The 18,156-nt window shown below is 37.2% G+C and overlaps 1 protein-coding gene across 3 annotated transcripts in view; it reads left to right on the top strand.

Moving 5' to 3' along the window:
• Positions 1–18,156, top strand: part of LRRC49 (leucine rich repeat containing 49) — a 39,778-nt gene that overhangs the window by 6,353 nt on the left and 15,269 nt on the right. For all 3 annotated transcript variants that reach the window (XM_030228290.2, XM_018913783.3, XM_050978460.1), the window contains exons 7-9: positions 1,910–2,053; positions 5,936–5,997; positions 11,794–11,941. In XM_030228290.2, the coding sequence (XP_030084150.1) occupies positions 1,910–2,053; positions 5,936–5,997; positions 11,794–11,941 (354 nt within the window). The remainder of the gene's footprint in view (positions 1–1,909; positions 2,054–5,935; positions 5,998–11,793; positions 11,942–18,156) is intronic.

Here is an 18,156-nt window from a genome sequence, read left to right as displayed (position 1 = left end):
AAATCTTGGAGTTTAGCAAGCTATTTTGCTTTCCAAAATGTTTAATTATTGATGGGTGATTATTTGGTGCATAAAAACTTTTTCTGAATTCTATTTCATGGTGAGGTATTCAGAGATAGAAGCAAATGAGAAAATAAATAGTATTTTTATTCAGTATTTACAAGTAGACTTTGACTTGTGTACTAATTTCTTTTTGATATTATACAAGTATTATTTGAAGCATCCAAAAAGAAGTCATAATAGCTTTTATTATTTCTTACCTAATAGCCCATATGAAAAGCTGGTGTACCTTCATGTGTGCATGCATAATTGAAACAGGCAATTCAGTAGAGCTAATCTTAAAGCTTAGCAAAATGGTCAAGAGTATTTCTATATGTTGCTGATGAAATCATTATCTTTGCAATAGCAGTGAAATACCAGGATTAGTATTCTAGACTGTGGCATTCTAGCTGGGCAGACATCAGCAGAGGTCTGTGCTCTTCATGCCAACTGTCTGCTCTTGGGGTTACTTTTAAAAGTCTCTCTGGATAAATATCTTTTAAATGGTGGTATTTTCTTTTCCTCTTGCTGTGATATTTTTGTATAAAATACACATAAATTGACACTTTAATTAGCAATTGAATCAAAAGTTAAGCACCTTTAATCAAAGGATTAAGATGCTATTTAATTTTGGCCTTGCTATCTGCTTTTGTATGCTTTTTAACTGAGAAATTGTTGAAATATTTCTTACAGCAGCATGTTCCAATCACAGACTTACATGTACACATATATATGTATGGATATTTGGAAATTACCAACAAAATGGGATGTTACCAAACTGTTAAATTATGGCCACCTTACCTCTTCTGTGCCAGGAGCTGCTAGATAGACACTTTCTGCAAAATGGCATGGCCACACTTGCACTGCTGTAAAGCAGCAGAAGTTCCATGTCAGTGACAGCAGGCATTCTTTACTGCTCTGCACCTTGGCCCTGTTGGCCTCTTGGAGGAGGGATGCTGTGCCTGGGCACTGGGTGCTAAAGGGGGCTTACAGTGGTACAGAGAGGCTAATTCTAACACGTTGCTAGCTCTTTGCACTGCCAAAACCTTGGGGCTGCTAAAGTATTTTCCATGGGAAAACCTGCTGGCTTCTTTCTGCCACCCAGCATGGGTTTCACTGACAGTACCCTGCTGTCCTTCTCCCTGTGTGCAAGTCAGGCATAAATTCTGCATAGGTGCTGGAGGACAGATCCCACACTGCCATGAGAAATACCTGTCTGGATAGAGAGCCTTGTGTGGGTCACTGGGAAATACTAACAGCAGAAACAAACCCATACTGAGTCATCAGAGCAATAATCAATGCCTCTGTAAAATACAATGGTATTTCTAGAAATTAAAAGTAAAATTAAAGATCATTAGCTATTATTGCTGTTTTTATGCCTCCTTTTTTTTTTCTTTGTCATTATCACCCGAGTCTTTAAAATAATTTAGTAAATATAAAAACAAACATCTGCCAGTTTACTCTAATTCAGACTTTGTTAGGTCCCTCCCTTTTCTAATCACAGGAAGATAAGTGTTTGTCTTTGCAGACAACCATGCACAAAATTCCCCCATTTTGGCATACCACAATACCATCAGTGTTGTCTTGGTTTTGTGTCTTCAAGGTTGCTGCTACAGAGCAGCACAGCTGAAATAACCTGATTTCTGATGGGATAGAAGGAAATGTTGACTGAACTGAACTGCAGGATGTCAAGAAAAATGTGGGTGAATACTTGTTCTGATCTCTGAGTATCATGGTGTAGAGAAACACAGGCACACTGTTGTATGAAGCTGATAGTTCATGTATGCTTTTAGAAAATGTGTCACATATATACACCTATATTTTATATCTATATAAAACACGGTATGCATGTTTATCATGTCTCTGACAGATTGCTAAAATAGAAAACATCAGTCATTTAAGTGAACTGAGGGTGTTAAACCTTGCCAGAAACCTCCTCACTGTTGTAGAAAACCTGAATGGACTGGATTCGCTCACAGAGCTCAACCTCCGTCATAATCAAGTCTCTGCTATAGTAAGGAGCAAAACTCTTGTCCTTCTCTTTTTTCTTTTTAATTTCCTTTTCTTTGTTTTTGACAAAATAAATGTTAACTGTAACTTCTTTAAACCATATCAGTGTTTCACATTTTTGACATCTGGTGTTTCCTCATGTTTTGTTGTTTATATTGTTCTGCTGCAATACTTAATTGTACAACATAAAGGTGAAACAAACATGTTCATTTTGGTGTTATTTTCTTTGAATGTGTTCAGGGAGACTGGACTTAAAGGACCTTTAAAGGTCCTTTCCAACCCAAACTGTGCTGTGGTTCTATGATGACTTGTAGTCTTTCAAATCTTGAAAACTCATGATGTTCCTTGGTGAGGGAGGAAGAGATTTTGTGGTTCTAACATGCAAATTTAGATACTCTTCTTCCATATAAATTCATGTTCTAGAAACAAATAATCTCAATTTTTGTAGGTTAGCTAAGCCATAAGACCATGTTAAATTTAACCTTAAGAGTGTTTCTGGAGCAAATGCAGAGAAAAAAGGTATTGATTGTAAGAGCAGAGTTTTCTAATAGAAGCTTTAACCCAGCATTTTAAGTCTTCGTATTCTAAAAATTAAGATTTTCACTTTGCAATTTGAGTTGTAGTTCAAGTATGGCAAGTGGATTATTCAAACAAGAGCTTTTAAATTAAAACAGATTACTTAGATAGCTACCTTTCTCTGGCCTGCATAATTATATTAGTTCCTGGTCCCCTGTTGCTGCTGAGCCTTTCTTTTCTTCAGTTGCTGCTGTTTGCCAAATAGGATTTGTTTTTACATCTCAAAAATGAGAAATTTCTGCTCATTGCTGACTCTGTCACTGCACCTTTCCCTGTGTCAGTGATGTTACCTAGAATTCTCTTTGCTTGTAGATTCTGCCTTTCCAGTACAAGTCTTCCTTGTACTTTCTGATTTCTTTCTGCTGTCATAAGAGGAGAGTCAGCATGAAATTTAAATTAGTGACTTACAGACTTGGAATCTGTGCTGTATCTCAATGTTTTAGTGTTTCCTGGCAGAGGCAGTGTTTCAGAAGATGATGTTCTCTTCAGGGAAATATTTATTTTACTTGTTGGCTTGTGAGGTTTTTAAACTGTTGTTGTTGTTGGTATTTTTGGGTTTTTACTCTGATTAAACTCTAATGAAATACAGTTTTGTGAGTGTGGATTGTTTTGTTTTTCATGAATGTTAATTTTAGCAAGTATGGCACTAACTCTGTGTTTAAGTTTTGGACACATTATACTGTCTAAAACTCTAAGTAAATATGGCTCCTAAAATAAAATATTTTTTATATGTTAATGATAGCTGTTGTCTTTTTCTGTGTGTACAATAATGTGCATGTTTTTCTTTTATTTGTTTGTTGTTTTTTTTTTTTTAATGAAAACTACATTCCTTTTGCATAGAAATTCAGATTCTGCTGCAATAGGAAATTACTAAAATGCAGAAATATGGAAAGAAATATCTCATTCTATGGAAAGAATACCCATGATAGTTTATTTCTGGAGCACTCAAGTAGCTGAGGGAGGGGGGTTATGTTTTATTTAAGATGAAGTTGAAGTTCATGTGGTTGACTGTGCAGGTGGAGGAGATATTTTAATCATGATGTTGTTATGCTGTAGCACTTAGCTGCAAATATTCATTCCTAAGCTCATGAAAAGAATTTGGTTACTTGGCTTGAGTTACTAACAGTGACAATGTTCATTATGAATCAAGCTTTTTAAACTTTATTATTCCTTCAAATGAAAGAATCTAAACTCAATTTTAAAATAAATAGCTGTTCTAAAATAATTTTTACAATTAATCTGATTTAAATAACTTTGCATTTGTTTGGTGAACCTTCCTTATTTTTCACATACCTCCCTTTGACCTGCCCTAAGTGTATTATTCTCATGTAGGAAAAATGATGATCTCATTTGTCAAACAAAAATAAGGTTCCATACTGACCTTCTCTGCCCATTGCAGTTTGCTGTATTGAATAACCAAAGTTATCCAGCTGGGTTGTAGTTGGTTTGAGGAATTAAATCTGCCATCATCCTTCACAATCCACTGGCCTTGGACTACCAGTTAAGAGACTGTTTTTGAGCTTTTCACTGTAGACTGAAAATCCATGAATCATAAGTAGTTATTTTTGTAAGGACAAACTGTAGTTGGTTCAAAGCTGTAGGATTTGCAGAAGCAGTCCTGGGGCTTGGTTTACAGCAGAAGCATCTTACAAGATTGAAGTGCATTCAGAGAGTCTGACTTGTCAGGAGAATAGCAAACAGAATAAATGATGACAAAGAGTCTCATGTGGCATCAAAAACACAGATCTATGCATACCACGAGTTATGAAATATCTACTTACTTCCCATCCAGTTCTGAGCTGGGGCCCCTGTTGGGAAGATTATCTATATTCAGTCTTTGTAAGATTGACCTGCTTGTTTAATTTGAGGTACTAAAAATTTCGAATTTTGGGTTTTGTGATCTGCAGCTTGATCTTACACTGGAAGAAGGACTGGTCAAGGTGCTCACCATTTCTTAAAGAAGGAACTCTTGCCCCCTGTCCACCTCACTATAAGACTTTGTATCAAAATTAAAGTGGCTGGAGGTTTTTGGGATTTTGCTGCCACACCTATGAGATTTGGAACTTGTTGTACAAGATAGCAACACATCATGCTAGGAAATTTGCCTTGAGGGGTAATTACTTTGTGTTCCCCAGTGATTAGTTGAAATCATTGCTGCTTAAGCATTACAGTGGACAACCCTGTAATGCCTGTGCTCATATGTGTGCCCACCCTTTCAGGCATGAACACCAAGTAGGGGACAGAGGAGATACCCAAATGAACCTGTTGTGAACTCAATCTTTCCATGGTCTGATCTGGGAGGACTCAGGACAGCTCTGACCCAGAAGTTTTGTACCTGCATACTTGATCCCCTAAGCCTTGCTCATCGGTGACTCTCAGCAGCTCTGCTAGCTTAAATGCAGTGTTTCATTAATAGGATCTGCAAGGTTTGTTAGAGCTGCCTTGGTTTAACTGTTCTGGACTGCTATGTAGTCATGTCAGAAATCTGATGAAGGAGGAAGAGTTGTAGGCTAAAATCAAGACACTGAGCTCTGATGCTCCTTTCCCTTTCCCAGGTTTGTGTCCTCTGGTTTCAAGTAGGAGTGTGGCCATTGTTAGGGTAAGGGGATGCAGACTTAGAACTGAGGGTTAGATGTGAATGGCTTGTGAGTCCCTGCAGACTGTGCTGTCTGATATGGATGTATATTTCATAAATGAAGTTTGATCTTACTTAATATGTTTCATCTTACTAATATTTCAGCTATTTGCTATTTAGAGGTTTTCTGCAAAGGCATTTAGTGGCAATATTAAATTTAGAGTTTCTTATTCTGTAAACTCATACCTTTTTCTAAATGTTAATTGTGAAGGTTGTAAGGGTGACAGAGTCCTTCAGATAATTCTCTGATTGGAGAGTCACTGCTGTTTGGCAGTGCTAATTGCACTGCTGAATTGCTGTATTGCACCTCAAAAACCTTATTTCAGCAAGCTACTTTTTTTTTTTTTTTTTAAAGCATGTTTATCCTGCAGCTTAAATGCTGAGAGAGCACCTTGGCTTATTTCCCAAAAGCCTGTTCAGAAAGCAGCAGCAGTATCCTCCTTTTCTTTAACATGATTTGCTTTGCAAGTGATGCAGCGTGTTCTGCAGAGTAGGATCTGCACTGAAACACTCCCTTGCAGTCTGCATTAGGGAGAGATGGAGCTGCACGTTCAACAGAAATCAATGTTGCAGCAAGGTTACAGCATTTAGAAATGAAAGCATTTCATCAGGCCAAGTAAAGAGGCTCAAAAGCCATTTTCATCTGCTGAATTTATGCCTATCTTTTCTTTCTAGAAAGATGTGGATACTTTGCCCTGTCTCCAGCGTCTCTTCCTCAGCTTCAACAATATATCTAGGTAAGGGGTATAGTAGTTTGCTTCCTATCAGTAATTTGAAGTATCCTACTGGAGCTGTATTTAATGAAAATTTGAATTCAAACACTGTGAGTACAGATCCTTTTTTTCTTCCCTAACATATCAGAGTACAGATCCTTTTTTTCTTCCCTAACATATCAGATTAAAAAAAAAAAATCAAGCCATTGTGTATATTCTACTTTAAGATTAAAAATTCTTGAAACCCTTGGCATTTAAATGTAGTTGTACTGTGAGTATTCTACCTAGAAACCTGTTTTTAATTGATTATCATACTGTTTGTAGTAGTCAAAATTAAAAGTGGGTTTGTAAATACATTGTTTTGCTGTTAACCTAGTTGTCTGTTAAGGCAGCATGATGCATGGTACAAGTTATTTTTAACATTCCATCACTGTATTTCTGGAGTTACGCAAATTGCTGAGTCAGATTCTGCTTGCTATGGGTAAATTATTTTATGCTTGTATTTTACTTGTCCATGTATTAATAAAGTCTGAAAGGTATATTCATGATTCCCTTTCAGACCAGATGGCAGAAGCAAAATAGCTCAACTCACAAAGCTGGGCTTCAATAGTTTCAAGTAACTAAGAGCATTTTGTTATAAATAGAAATGTTTGTCTTCTGTGCCTTTTCATATTAATGCATTTTTGAACTCTGCCTTTATACTCATGCCAGTATTTGAGAAAAACCCTAAGTGCCTGCATTATCTTCAGTTTGGTATGTCCTTTTTCTAATCCCTTGATCACCAGCAGCTTTCTTTGTTTAGAATCGAATAATTAAATGTGGGGTAGGGGAAGATGCTGCATGTTCTAATTACTGGATGTGCCATGCTATTCTTGTGGTATCTGCTTTCTCTGTAAAATGTACTTAGTAGGAGCTTTTATTGTAGGAGCTACTCAAACATTTTATATTGACCTGCATTATGTGTCTTGCAGCTCCAACCTACTTGTCTGCGTTTCTTAGGTTCTTAAAGTACAAATGCAGTACATCTTAAATACTCATGGCTGTTAAACACTTAGAAACAATTCAGAGGTGAACTGCAGGACTCTTTCTTATGCTCTTCCCTGAGTTAATTTGCTAGTCTTTTTATTTTACATTTTAATTTGGCATAGTGAAGAGAGGGGGTTACCATTTTGCTGCTTTTGAATCATTTCCAGAATTGAGACTTGTCTTTGTTTCTGGCTTTCTAAAAAAATCTCAGGTTGGCAGGAGCAAGGAGACTGCAGCAGCTTGGCTCCCTCACTGTCAGGGAGCATCACTGCAGTCAGGGAAATTGCCCTTTCTTTTCATGGACTTGATGTCTTTTGTTGTAGCTTTCTGACTGCTTTCTCATATTGTTTTATGCAAATTCATATTATTTTTACAGTGTTCAAAGTAGGAAAAATGTTTGAAATTTCCTGTGAGGTTTTGATAGATTTCTCAAAGTTTGTGATCAGTAGCTTGCTTCTTGGTACTATATAAAAAATTTTGTCCTTTATCTATGGGGGCTTTAGTTGGTCTGTTACTGGATCTAGTCTTAGGTTTCTTGTAAGCTACAAATACTTATCTGGAGAATATATGGAAATACATAATTTAGTTTGAGTCTGCGGTTGGAATAGGTATAAAAAATCTTAATGTTAAACGAAAGATATTGCTCTTCTATAAATGTTATATGCATGTAGGTAGACAGATGGATGGATGTCTTTAACTCTCTATTTACCAGTCATTATTTTAAACCACACAAATGAAAAATTTCTTTTAATCACATTCAGCTTGGAGTTTTTTTAAATAATAAGCTTTTACTACAGATAGCAGTTCTGAAGGCTAAAACCCTCTGTAATTCCTTATTTAGACTTATTTAGTAGATATGTTTTCTACCAGGGAAGTTATTAAATATTATGTGTGTAAGTATATTCCTTGACTATCTGTGATCTGATGCTTGGCTTGATACTCTTTGAACTGACTGAGGAAGTTCTTTGCAACCAACCAGTGAACTGCTGTGCTGTATCTGACCATTCTTACACCCTTTTAAATGGTTCTGTATGCTTTGGAATTACTTACCTCATTTACTCTGGGCCATAGGGTAATTTGAAAAATTATTTTTCCTAAAAATGACTCTGTCTATACAACTGAATTTTGTTGGACAAGTGAATTGGTGCACAAATACTCTAATTAATTTATCTGCAGATGCATAAAAAAACCCAAAACTCCGCAAATGAAAACAAACAACAAAATGGCCAGAACTTGAATACATTTGTTACCATTTCATTGCAATATTTTATTAATGTTCATTTTTTTTAAATAGCATTTTTGAAGCAATGCTTCCATGGAAAGATTTTCCTGTTTCTATTTTTGTGTCAGTGAAAATACTTGAGTCTTAAATTGACACATACCGACATATTGAATTAATATTTCAGTAGAAGACTCAGGAATGCCATTGAAACTGTCACTGTTTTAGGCATGAGGGTATACCATGCGTTTAATCACTATGTTCCTTTTACCTCATACTTCAGAGAAGGGCTCAGAATGCTGCTGCTTCTCTGCAGAACTTTTAGTAAAGAAGGTTATATTGGCAAGATAATGTAAGGTAAAACTGAACTTGATGCTGACAGGAAACAAAGGAAGTCCTTGTTTTGGCTTCAGCCCAAACAATTTTAGCAGTTACATGCTGAAGGTGTTTATACCTGATGGCTGAAGGCTATAGCTATATATAGAACTGGTTATAAAGAAATGGGAGAAATCCCATTTTTAATTTGTCATGTGGCAAAGGGAAGAGATTGCAGTTACATTTGCAGGAAAGATTTGCCACAGAGAATCAGAAAGAAAGTTATTGCTCATGTTTGAACATGTGAAACCAGGGAAGACCATTTTTTATCTTGGAAACAAAATACATATTTTCAGTGTTGCACTGCTGTCCAGGTCAGCATTATGTTGGCTTTTTCATTTAGTCTAGGCATATGGAATGAGTTGGATACAAGCTCATGTAATTTTTGTTCTTCATTTGGTTGCTGAATTGGAAACCTGAGAGAAGCAATGTTCTTAGCCTAATAAAAACAAGAAAGTACCTTTTTACTCAGCAAGATAAATTTATAAATGCATTGTTAAATGCTTGAACAAAAGCAGGTAAAAGGGAATGAAATGTTGATGGTAGTTACATCTGTTTTCATAGGTAGTTTAGTAGTTAGAGACATGGAAGAGCACAAGTTTTCTTCTTGGAGTGTTTTTGAACATTTAGTTCCCTCTCAGGTGTTCTTTCAGACCATAATAAGTATGTTGCCTTCCTTCTCTGTTCCAGCGCTTTTCCCCTTTGTGCAATGGGCTTTTAAAAATTGATGCAAATGAGTAGAGAAGGAGAAACTGACTCCCTAAACAAAGAGGTTAAAACAGAAGAGAAATATTCCTGTGTCCTGTGAATGTCTCACTGGTGCAGGTTGAACTCCAGAGTGCTCTGCTGTTAGGTAATTGCTGTATTCTGATATGAGAAGGAGAAGAGGTTTGAGTCCCTCTGGCAGAGTGGAGACCTGGATGCAGGACTAGGAGCATGCACACGAGATGGAAAACAGATCTATTCTCAAAAGATTCCCAGAAAACACTTTCTGATAATTTAGCCCAAATTTGTGCCCTTTTTCTGCATTGCCGACATTACAATTTAAGCAAAGATAATTTATGTAAGAAGAAAAACAGGAATGAGAGGTTGTTGTGTCCTGCAGGAGAAGGTCTTTTGGAAAGAGGATCAGACATTCCACCCAAGAAGATTGACTGAGACAGTCTGACACAGCACCATCCAGAGCTGCTTTGTATTTCCCGAGCAGGTTAAAGGCTCCTTTGTGGTGAGCATAGGCTGGAGAGAGAGAGCCTTCGAGATGTGGCCTCTGATTTCTGTTGGGTGCTCACCATGGGGCTCTGTCCCAGCAGTCTGTGTGCTGGGAATCCAGCAGAAGCTTGGTTGTAAACTGTGCAATCTGTTTGGGAATGTAGCACATTAAAGCTTTAATTAGTTTAGGATTAGGGTACCAGTGTGAGAAGCACAGTATATGAACTTTTCTATAAGGACTTTCTAAAGCTCAGTTTTTTTTGTATGCATATAGAAAGATGTGAAAACAGTTTTTTGCACTACTGTGTCTTTCTAAAAGTGATCTGCTAACAGGGCAGCTAAAAGCAGGATAAAGCAAGCACATCTGGTTTTAGGGCCAGAGTGAATGTTCTGGCATGCTGAAGCAGTGAGAATTTCAAAGCACAGCAGTATGTGTAAGTGGAAGGTCTTGAAAACACACTAGCAAGCTTTCAACTTTTCTGTCATTTCCTGAAGAAATTGTTTTTATTAAAAATCTGTAAATCAGATGAAATGAAAGAAGTACTGTTTGGTTAAATGCTTAGGGTAAGTACTCGGAATAAATATATTTAATGCTTTTAAATAGAATTTAAAATAATTTTGAAGACCAAAAATTTTAGTATTTTTTAAGCAAAATATGTTCTAGCTCAATGGAAATTCAGACTATGGGGTTTTTTCGTTCTAACGTGTTTGAGTTTGCCTTACTAAATTCTGTGTTATTTGGGAAGATTGTCTTTTATCTTTAGGACATATTGAGTAGATATTTTATGTAATGTGTCAGACTGAGGTTCCAAAAATGCACTTCCATAAGGTGTTTTCTGGAAAGGAAACAGGATCATAAAAAGAAACAGAAAATGATAATCAAGCTTTAAATACATGTACAAACCAGCCAGTTCTTCAGATATCTTAAGAACTTTCACTGCCTGTCACAATCTACCCACAGTTCATTTTCCTTTGGTTTTTAGGTTGTTTTCATGCACCAAGCACAAAGGCAGTGACATCTTCCTCGTTACTGTCACTTTTCTGGTGTGCCCTTTGAGTGTATAGTGCAGGAGCTCCTTGCATGCTGCACCAATTGCAGCAGAATAGCTATTGCAGCTTTATTCAGTGACTGTCTTTGAAATGAACATCTGTACTGCATGTGTTTTCTGATCACTAAGCTCAGGTCAAATTTAAGGTTTGACTTAAGGCAGACTTGACTTTGGAAGGCCAAAGAACATAAGGATGGTGCAATGTCCTACCTTCATTGTAAACGTGTTAGGGAGTCTTATTTATTACCATAATTGTTCAGCTTTTTTTATTGAAATCCAGTCAAATAGTTCTCTGTTGTTTAAAAATACGAAATATCTGAGCTGCTTTCTTTCCACATTTCATTTTCAATGGAAGGAACACTACAAAGGTTATACATCTCTAAATGCATTTTACACAGGTCAGTTATTTTTTGGCAGGTAAACAAATCTGATGTGTTCTAAGAAGCCAGCTGGTTAGAGTTTGTAGACTGAACTCCAGCTAATGGACTAATCTGTTTTTGAAGATTATGATGCTTTTGTAGTTGTTCTACTTCCACTATTAATGATGATTCAAACACCTAGAATCATTCTGTGATATTTGTGGTTGGCTTTCTCTCCTTGTACTTTCCAGATTTTTCATGCTGCCTTTTATGGCAAGTACACCTATTATGTTTCTGAATATGAATTTATATGTATCATATTTTAGCAGGGGATTTGATTTAAATACTCCTATAGTTCTCCTTATTCTGCATCTCTTTTTACCTGTATGTGAATGGAATAAAAAGTTTGCCAGCAGCAGCTTCTGGTATTTCAGAATACTTATATTTGTCATATGCAGTATTGATGGGTGGAAGTGTTTCAGTACAGTTAAATATTTATGTTCTGTCCTTAAGAAATAAAATCTTCCACCTCAAAGTTATTCCTACTCCATGACATTAAAACTTTAAACTCTTTTGGTTACAGTTTTGAGGATATTCTGTGCCTTGCTGATTCCTCATCCTTGTCAGATATCACCCTTGATGGCAATCCAATAGCTCAGGAGACATGGTACAAACACACTGTTCTCCATCATATGATGCAGCTCCGACAGCTAGATATGAAGAGAATCACAGTAAGAAATTTCTGTTTTCATCAAATTTAATACATACTTCAAACCAGAAGTAAAATGCAGGGGTTTTCTGTGTGTCTGTGTATATTAAAAATACCAACTTTTTTTATTGATTTGGTATGGAATTGAATGGTTAATAGACATTATAGTATTTAAAACTTTAACCATTTTCTTTAGTTCAGTATAAAGTAAGGGTTTGCATTTTTACTTTCTTTAACATGTTTATTTTGAAGTGGTTAAACTCCAGCAACAAATGCTGTGTGTTCAGCTGCTACGTGACACGAGAGAGCCTGCAAAGCTTTTGGTTAGAATTTTCCTAACAGACTTTGCTGATTTGTTGTATAGCTGAGAAGGAACAGCACATTTCTTCCAAAGGAGTGGTCTGTTTGCCCTAAAACTGCTGTAATTGGTCTCTTTTATTTAAGAATTTTGTTGGTTTCTTTAATCAGCCTCCCTAGGGAGATCTGGTGATCACACTGTGTGTCTGTCTCTATTTCTCTCTTCCTAACCTACTCTCCCTGATAATTTCTCTTTCTGCTGCTCAAGTTCAAGTAACTTTTATAAGGGACAGAGGACTCAGTTTCCTACAGGTTTCTTGAAAATCCACTCCAGGGGATGAAGGACACTCACCAGGGTCTTACCATAATGTGACCTATTTTGTCTTTTAATATAGGAATAGTCCTGCTAATTCTTCTGTGCCTACTCAAAAGTGATGTGTAAGCATGATTTCTTACCAGAGAAATCTGTCCAGCAGCAAGCAACAGTGATGCACTGGTAACTTTTTGGACCAGGTGCTGACATATACACCTTCTTTTAAATGCTCATTTGCTTTGTAGAAAGGCTGTACTGCATTGTGAACTGCAGCTGATGCTTTTTCATAGAGCCAGTTAGGCTGAAAAATAGAAGGTGTGTGTGGAAAACATAAATGTTAAAAAGAAAGTGCTGTGGGACATGAGAGTTTTGCTTATGTAATTGAAAATACTAAATACTTGTTTGTTCACAGATATTCTAAGCTTCAGGGGTTTTTATATTTTATACTGACTTTAATAATGACTTAAAAATAACTTTTATTATGACTTTATACTGACTTAATAATTGCTAATCACTTTGCTTTTAAAAACTTGTTTTATCAGTATTATTTCAGAAACTTGAGTTGCATAAAGAAAATATTTCTCCATCTCCCCATTTTAACCCTTGTCAAGAAGAGATGGATCCTGGTGGAAATATCAGTGATGGGGAAAACTGTAGAAAGGACTCAAACTCCTTCTTAGATTCTATGAGATCTGTATGGGGGAAAATTGTCAGAAACTCACAGCCATGGGAAGAACTTAATCTGGGTTTGCACCTTGTTAAACATCAGAGAATCAACCACAAAGACACAAAGCCATAGAAAACCAGGCTTCACCAGTTGTGCTGCTCATAAACCTACTTGTAAAAATAATGTGTTTTACACTCTTTATTTGCCTTCTGCTTTTTGTGCCTTTTAACATTTCTCTCCATGTAGAGGGTGCTATATATTTTCTCCAATAAAAACTGCTACCCAGATAATCATATGACTTAAGAAACTGGGATTTAAAGAAAAATAACAAGTATCATGGGATCTGTGGTAAAATTAAAGAGCTGGCAATCCCAAATCCAGCTATTCTGCCTAGCACTGCACTATGCTGTTGCTGTAAGGGTAGATCTTACCTGGTGGGGGAATGGACTGGCAGCGCTGAGTATGTGATTTACACTCTTGATTAGTGTAAGAAACAAAACTAAACTTTAATTACATTTATAGGATCTTCTCTTCATCAGCCTGAAGAACATTTAGGCATTTTGAACTTTAGCATTGCTTTCTCTTGTAACAAACTGAGAGTTGGATGATTATTGGGCTTTATTCTGACTAGGAATTCTTCACTAACTCATTCAGAAGTTTTCTGCTGAAGAACTGTTTTACACAATTGTTAGTTCTGATTTTAACTTTTCTTTTACTGAAGGATATTGTCAAAAGTTTTTATGAGACTTGGAAGTTTCATTCATGCTTGGTTTTAATATACACACTTTGATGCCAGGCTTTTTGCACAGTATTCCCTGGAGAAAGGAGCCCTGGTGCAAAAATTTAATGACAACTGTCTCTGCCTTAGGGCACTGTTCAGAAACATAGAGGAACCATGGAAACCAAAGACACTGTGCTTGGAATAAAACATTCATGCACTGTAATTATTCTAATACTGTTCAAGTTGGAGTAGATTTGCCTTCAGGCAAGGGATTGTGTTGAATTATGACAACTCTTAAACCCTGACCTGTGTGGAAGCTGATGTTTCCTTGGGCCATCTCATTCCTAAGCCCTTTTTGAGTGTAAGGTTCAAGCTCTTGAAGCACTGAAGCACAGACCCAGCTGTGATTAAATCAGTGGAGATTAGCACCTGTAATGCCCTTCACTTGTTCATTGTCCACTCAAGGTGCTTTTCAGCTGAAAACCCAACCTGTTGGTGGTGTGTATCTAAAACATCAGCTCAATGGAAATCTTTTGCTTTCTTGACCTTTGGTAGCTCAATCTAAAGGCTTAAAGACTGGACAGGAGGCTGGATTATTGTAGCTGGATGGACTCCTGTTCACTTGTGCTCCTGTCAGTAACTCAGTTACACCTTCACCTCACTTTAGCTGCCAGGTGATGGGACTGGGTGAATGGAACGGGCTTGTGCAGAGCCGAGCAGTCAGAGCCGGCTCAGGTTGCATGTGTGATTATTTACCTTGGTTAACCTGGCATAATGGTTGTTTTTCTGGGCACTGAAGCTTTTTCACCCTGCTTTGTAGTTTGAACTTTTTCAAAAGTGGGCCTGTCCAGTGGTGCCTATAGTTTGATTGGGACCTATTTATTTTCTTCCACTCTTTTGTAATAGTAAGCAGAGATTGTCTGCAGATATGTAATAAAGCATTTAAATATGATTGAAATGTGTACATATTCCTTACTAAGGAGTTACATAACCAGGAACACTTGATATCCATCACTTCCAACAGACTTCCTCAAGAGAATTTTCTGAGTGTGTATGTATTCCTAGATGTGTGTGTAAATATGCTATATAATGCAAATTTTTAAAAATGTTTCCAGATTGAAACACAAACTGTGTCATTTTAGAAGTAAAGCTTTGGATTTTTCATTGAGGTTTTATATGTTTTAGGAGCTTAAAGCCAGAGAGCTGTTTGCTTTTGATTATTTGCTTAGACCTTTCATTGCTGATCAGGGAGTAGGTTCTACTGCTCTATCCAGAATAGATTTCATTACTGTATTCCATCACTACCCTAAAGTGTTCTGAGGGTTTTTTTTAGGGAGGGTTCCCTAACTTTTTTTTTTTTTTCTTTCCACTGGGAAATAAGATACTTAAGTGTGACTTAAATCGTGTCATTTGTTGAAAGGAACTTGCTTGAAAACTAGCAAGGCGGTAGTGAAGAGGAGCGCGGGCATTCGCTGCGGTCTGTTCGGATCCTGTCCGACTCCTGGGACTCCTTCCCCTGGCGGGCGGACAGGGACGGGCGCTGCGCGGAGCGCAGGGGGCGGCAGGGGGCGCCATGGGCACGGCACAGCCCTCACGGGCAGCGGCGGGAGCGGCCGGGAAAGGGCCCGCGTCTCGTCCGGCCGGACAGGGACCCACAGACACGGACATGGACACAACCAGCAGGACAGCGAGGGGAAACGAGTGACACAGCTCTTCCGGAATCCTTTCTTAAAGAGAATGGATGACAGTAAAAATGAATTGTGGCAAGGCTGTGCTGCAGTTTGTTTCATACCGCCTTCGGTACTCTGGGGGGTCTGTTGTGGGTTCCTGGGGAAGGTGTTTTTTGAGATGGCTTGCATGTGTTGTGTAAGATTAATCAAGAATGTGTAAGACTAATCAAGAATGCATATGTAGATGTGGCCCTTGATCTGTATTCAGAGAGTTTCTCTATCACTCTGCCTTTATGAATGCTGAGTAAAGCTAAGGATGTATTTCATTTTTTTGGCTAAGCTAGCTTCTTTTAGAAAAGGATGCGTGTTTTTTAAAATGTCTGTAATTAGGATAAACTCTTGGTCAAGGAAAAAAGTCTTATTCAGTTAATACTCTTATTAGAATGTAGTTTCATTCGTTGATTTTGATCTTTGTATGGAGACTGGGTTGGCAGGGAAGGCCCAGGACTGACTTCAGTGGGGGCAGCAGAGCCTCCTGCATGGGAAACAGTCCTAAGGTGCACATCTGGGCTGGATTAGGGGAAAGCTTTGGGAAGGAAGATAGAGTAAGAAGAGATTTGTAGAAGCTGAGAGAAAACTGATTAGGGAACTTTTGCTTTAAACCTTGGGAAAAAACAACAGCAAGTTGTTTTGAAACGAATAAATTTAATGAAGGCTAATTTTCTATTAATGGAATTTTATTATCTAGCTCTCACCTCCACCAGTGTGAAACACAACACCAGCTCAGTTAGTTTGAAACTGAGTCTGATGAATGGCCAGATGTTTTCTGCCAAGTAGAATGGATAGTTTCTCTTCCTCTTCCTTGGTGGTAAAACTAGCTTACATTTCTCTTCTTTCTACATACCAATTTAATATAATCAAACTTCTGGGTAACAAGAGAAGTCCCTTATTTTAAGACTTCTAAACATTGTTATTTGATATGATCAATGTGTTGAGAAGTCAATTTGATATGATCAATGTGTTGAAAAGTAATTTGAGAAGATGAAGACCAAAAAATTATATAAAGCCTGTTTCTTTAGGGAGCCTAGTTTAAAAGCATAAATACACAGTCAAATGAAGCAATTTAATTAAAAAAAAAATCCCTGAAACAAATCTAACCTGCTCTCTAAAGAAAGATATCACTAATGTGGTTTGCTAGTGTTTATCTTTTATTTTTAAGACTTGGGGTTTTTTACACAAAACACTATCAGAATAATGTAATACATAATTGGGACAATAATGTTTGTGGTTCTTAAAATTCTGAGTCATCTTGAGGAACAGTACATTTTATTTGCATTATTAATGATGCATTCATATTTTTCACATGTTGTCTGCATGGGGTTTAGTTCATGATTTCACAGCCTGTCCCTGAACCCTCCCATTCAATGCTGGATTTCATTGTGTGGTATTTTGTTGCAGTGGCATCTAGAAGGCCTTCTGTATCCATGTGTGCTTTTATTTTGTTGTTCAGTTATTGGTGGTCTCCTTTAACATGCCCTGGTGACCTACAGAAGCCCTTCTAACCAGCATTATGCTATAACTCCATGGCAGTAGCCCCTTGGAAATACCCTGTTTAGGAATAGCTTAAAAGCCCAGTAGCAGAGGAGGCTGCCAACAGTAAGAACTTCACCAATAAAAGACAAGTTACTTTGAGAATAAATAAATTTAAAAAAAAATTAGGAGCTTTCCAGTTAGTGTTCCAAGGAAATTCTTGCATACAATTGTGTTAGAGAAGCTTACTCTGTCCAAAGCCTCATGCCTTACTGTCCATTGAGGTGCTCCTCTTGTTTAATGTAGGATATTGGGATAAAGTCATGGAGGAGCAGTCTGAAAATCTGTTCTTTAGCCCCTTTTCAGACTGATGCCAAATTCCATGGTGTGTCAGTGGGTTTCAGGGGGACTGTACACAGATCAGAACCAGTCTGCTACATGCACTGAACTTCTTACGCTTTGGAAATTGTTTTCTTAAAAATGTAATGGCCATGCTAAGTGTGAAGTTCCTGTTTTATTTTATCTTCCAGTAAGCACTCACCCATGTGCTTAGGGGCTCTTACAGTGCTCTAAACATAGCATGTTGTATTTATGTAGAAATTTTGACATGTTAATTTGTCTTACTGGTTGATGGTGCTTTCTGTTGATTTGTGTTTGTTAATTTTGTTAACATATAACTTTTCCAGAAAATGAAAAGGTTTGGACAGGAGCTTTCTATTTTGAGGAAATGAAAACACTTTTCATATGTTCCGGGAAGAGGCTTCAATAGAAACGCCCAAATGGCATGTGAAGTAAATCAAAATAAGTTAAAGTATGCTTCCCAAATATTTGTGTTGGAAACACTCTACACTTTTTACTTCATAGTGAACATTTCTTTTGTTACTTGGAAAATATATGTTCTAAAAATACTGTGCTGTGAGAATGTTTAGACAAGGGGCATCCAACCTAATATGGGTATATTGCAGTATCAAATTGCTGTACCAGGGAAATGGAGCAGCTTCACTTTCATTGTTTAGAAATCAATGGCTTTCTTCTTGAG

The sequence above is a fragment of the Serinus canaria genome, chromosome 10 (genome assembly GCF_022539315.1).
Source record: "Serinus canaria isolate serCan28SL12 chromosome 10, serCan2020, whole genome shotgun sequence".
Classification (NCBI taxonomy): Eukaryota; Metazoa; Chordata; class Aves; order Passeriformes; family Fringillidae; genus Serinus; species Serinus canaria.
The sequence above is the reverse complement of the archived record's forward strand: the minus strand, read 5'-3'. Positions and strand labels throughout refer to the sequence as shown.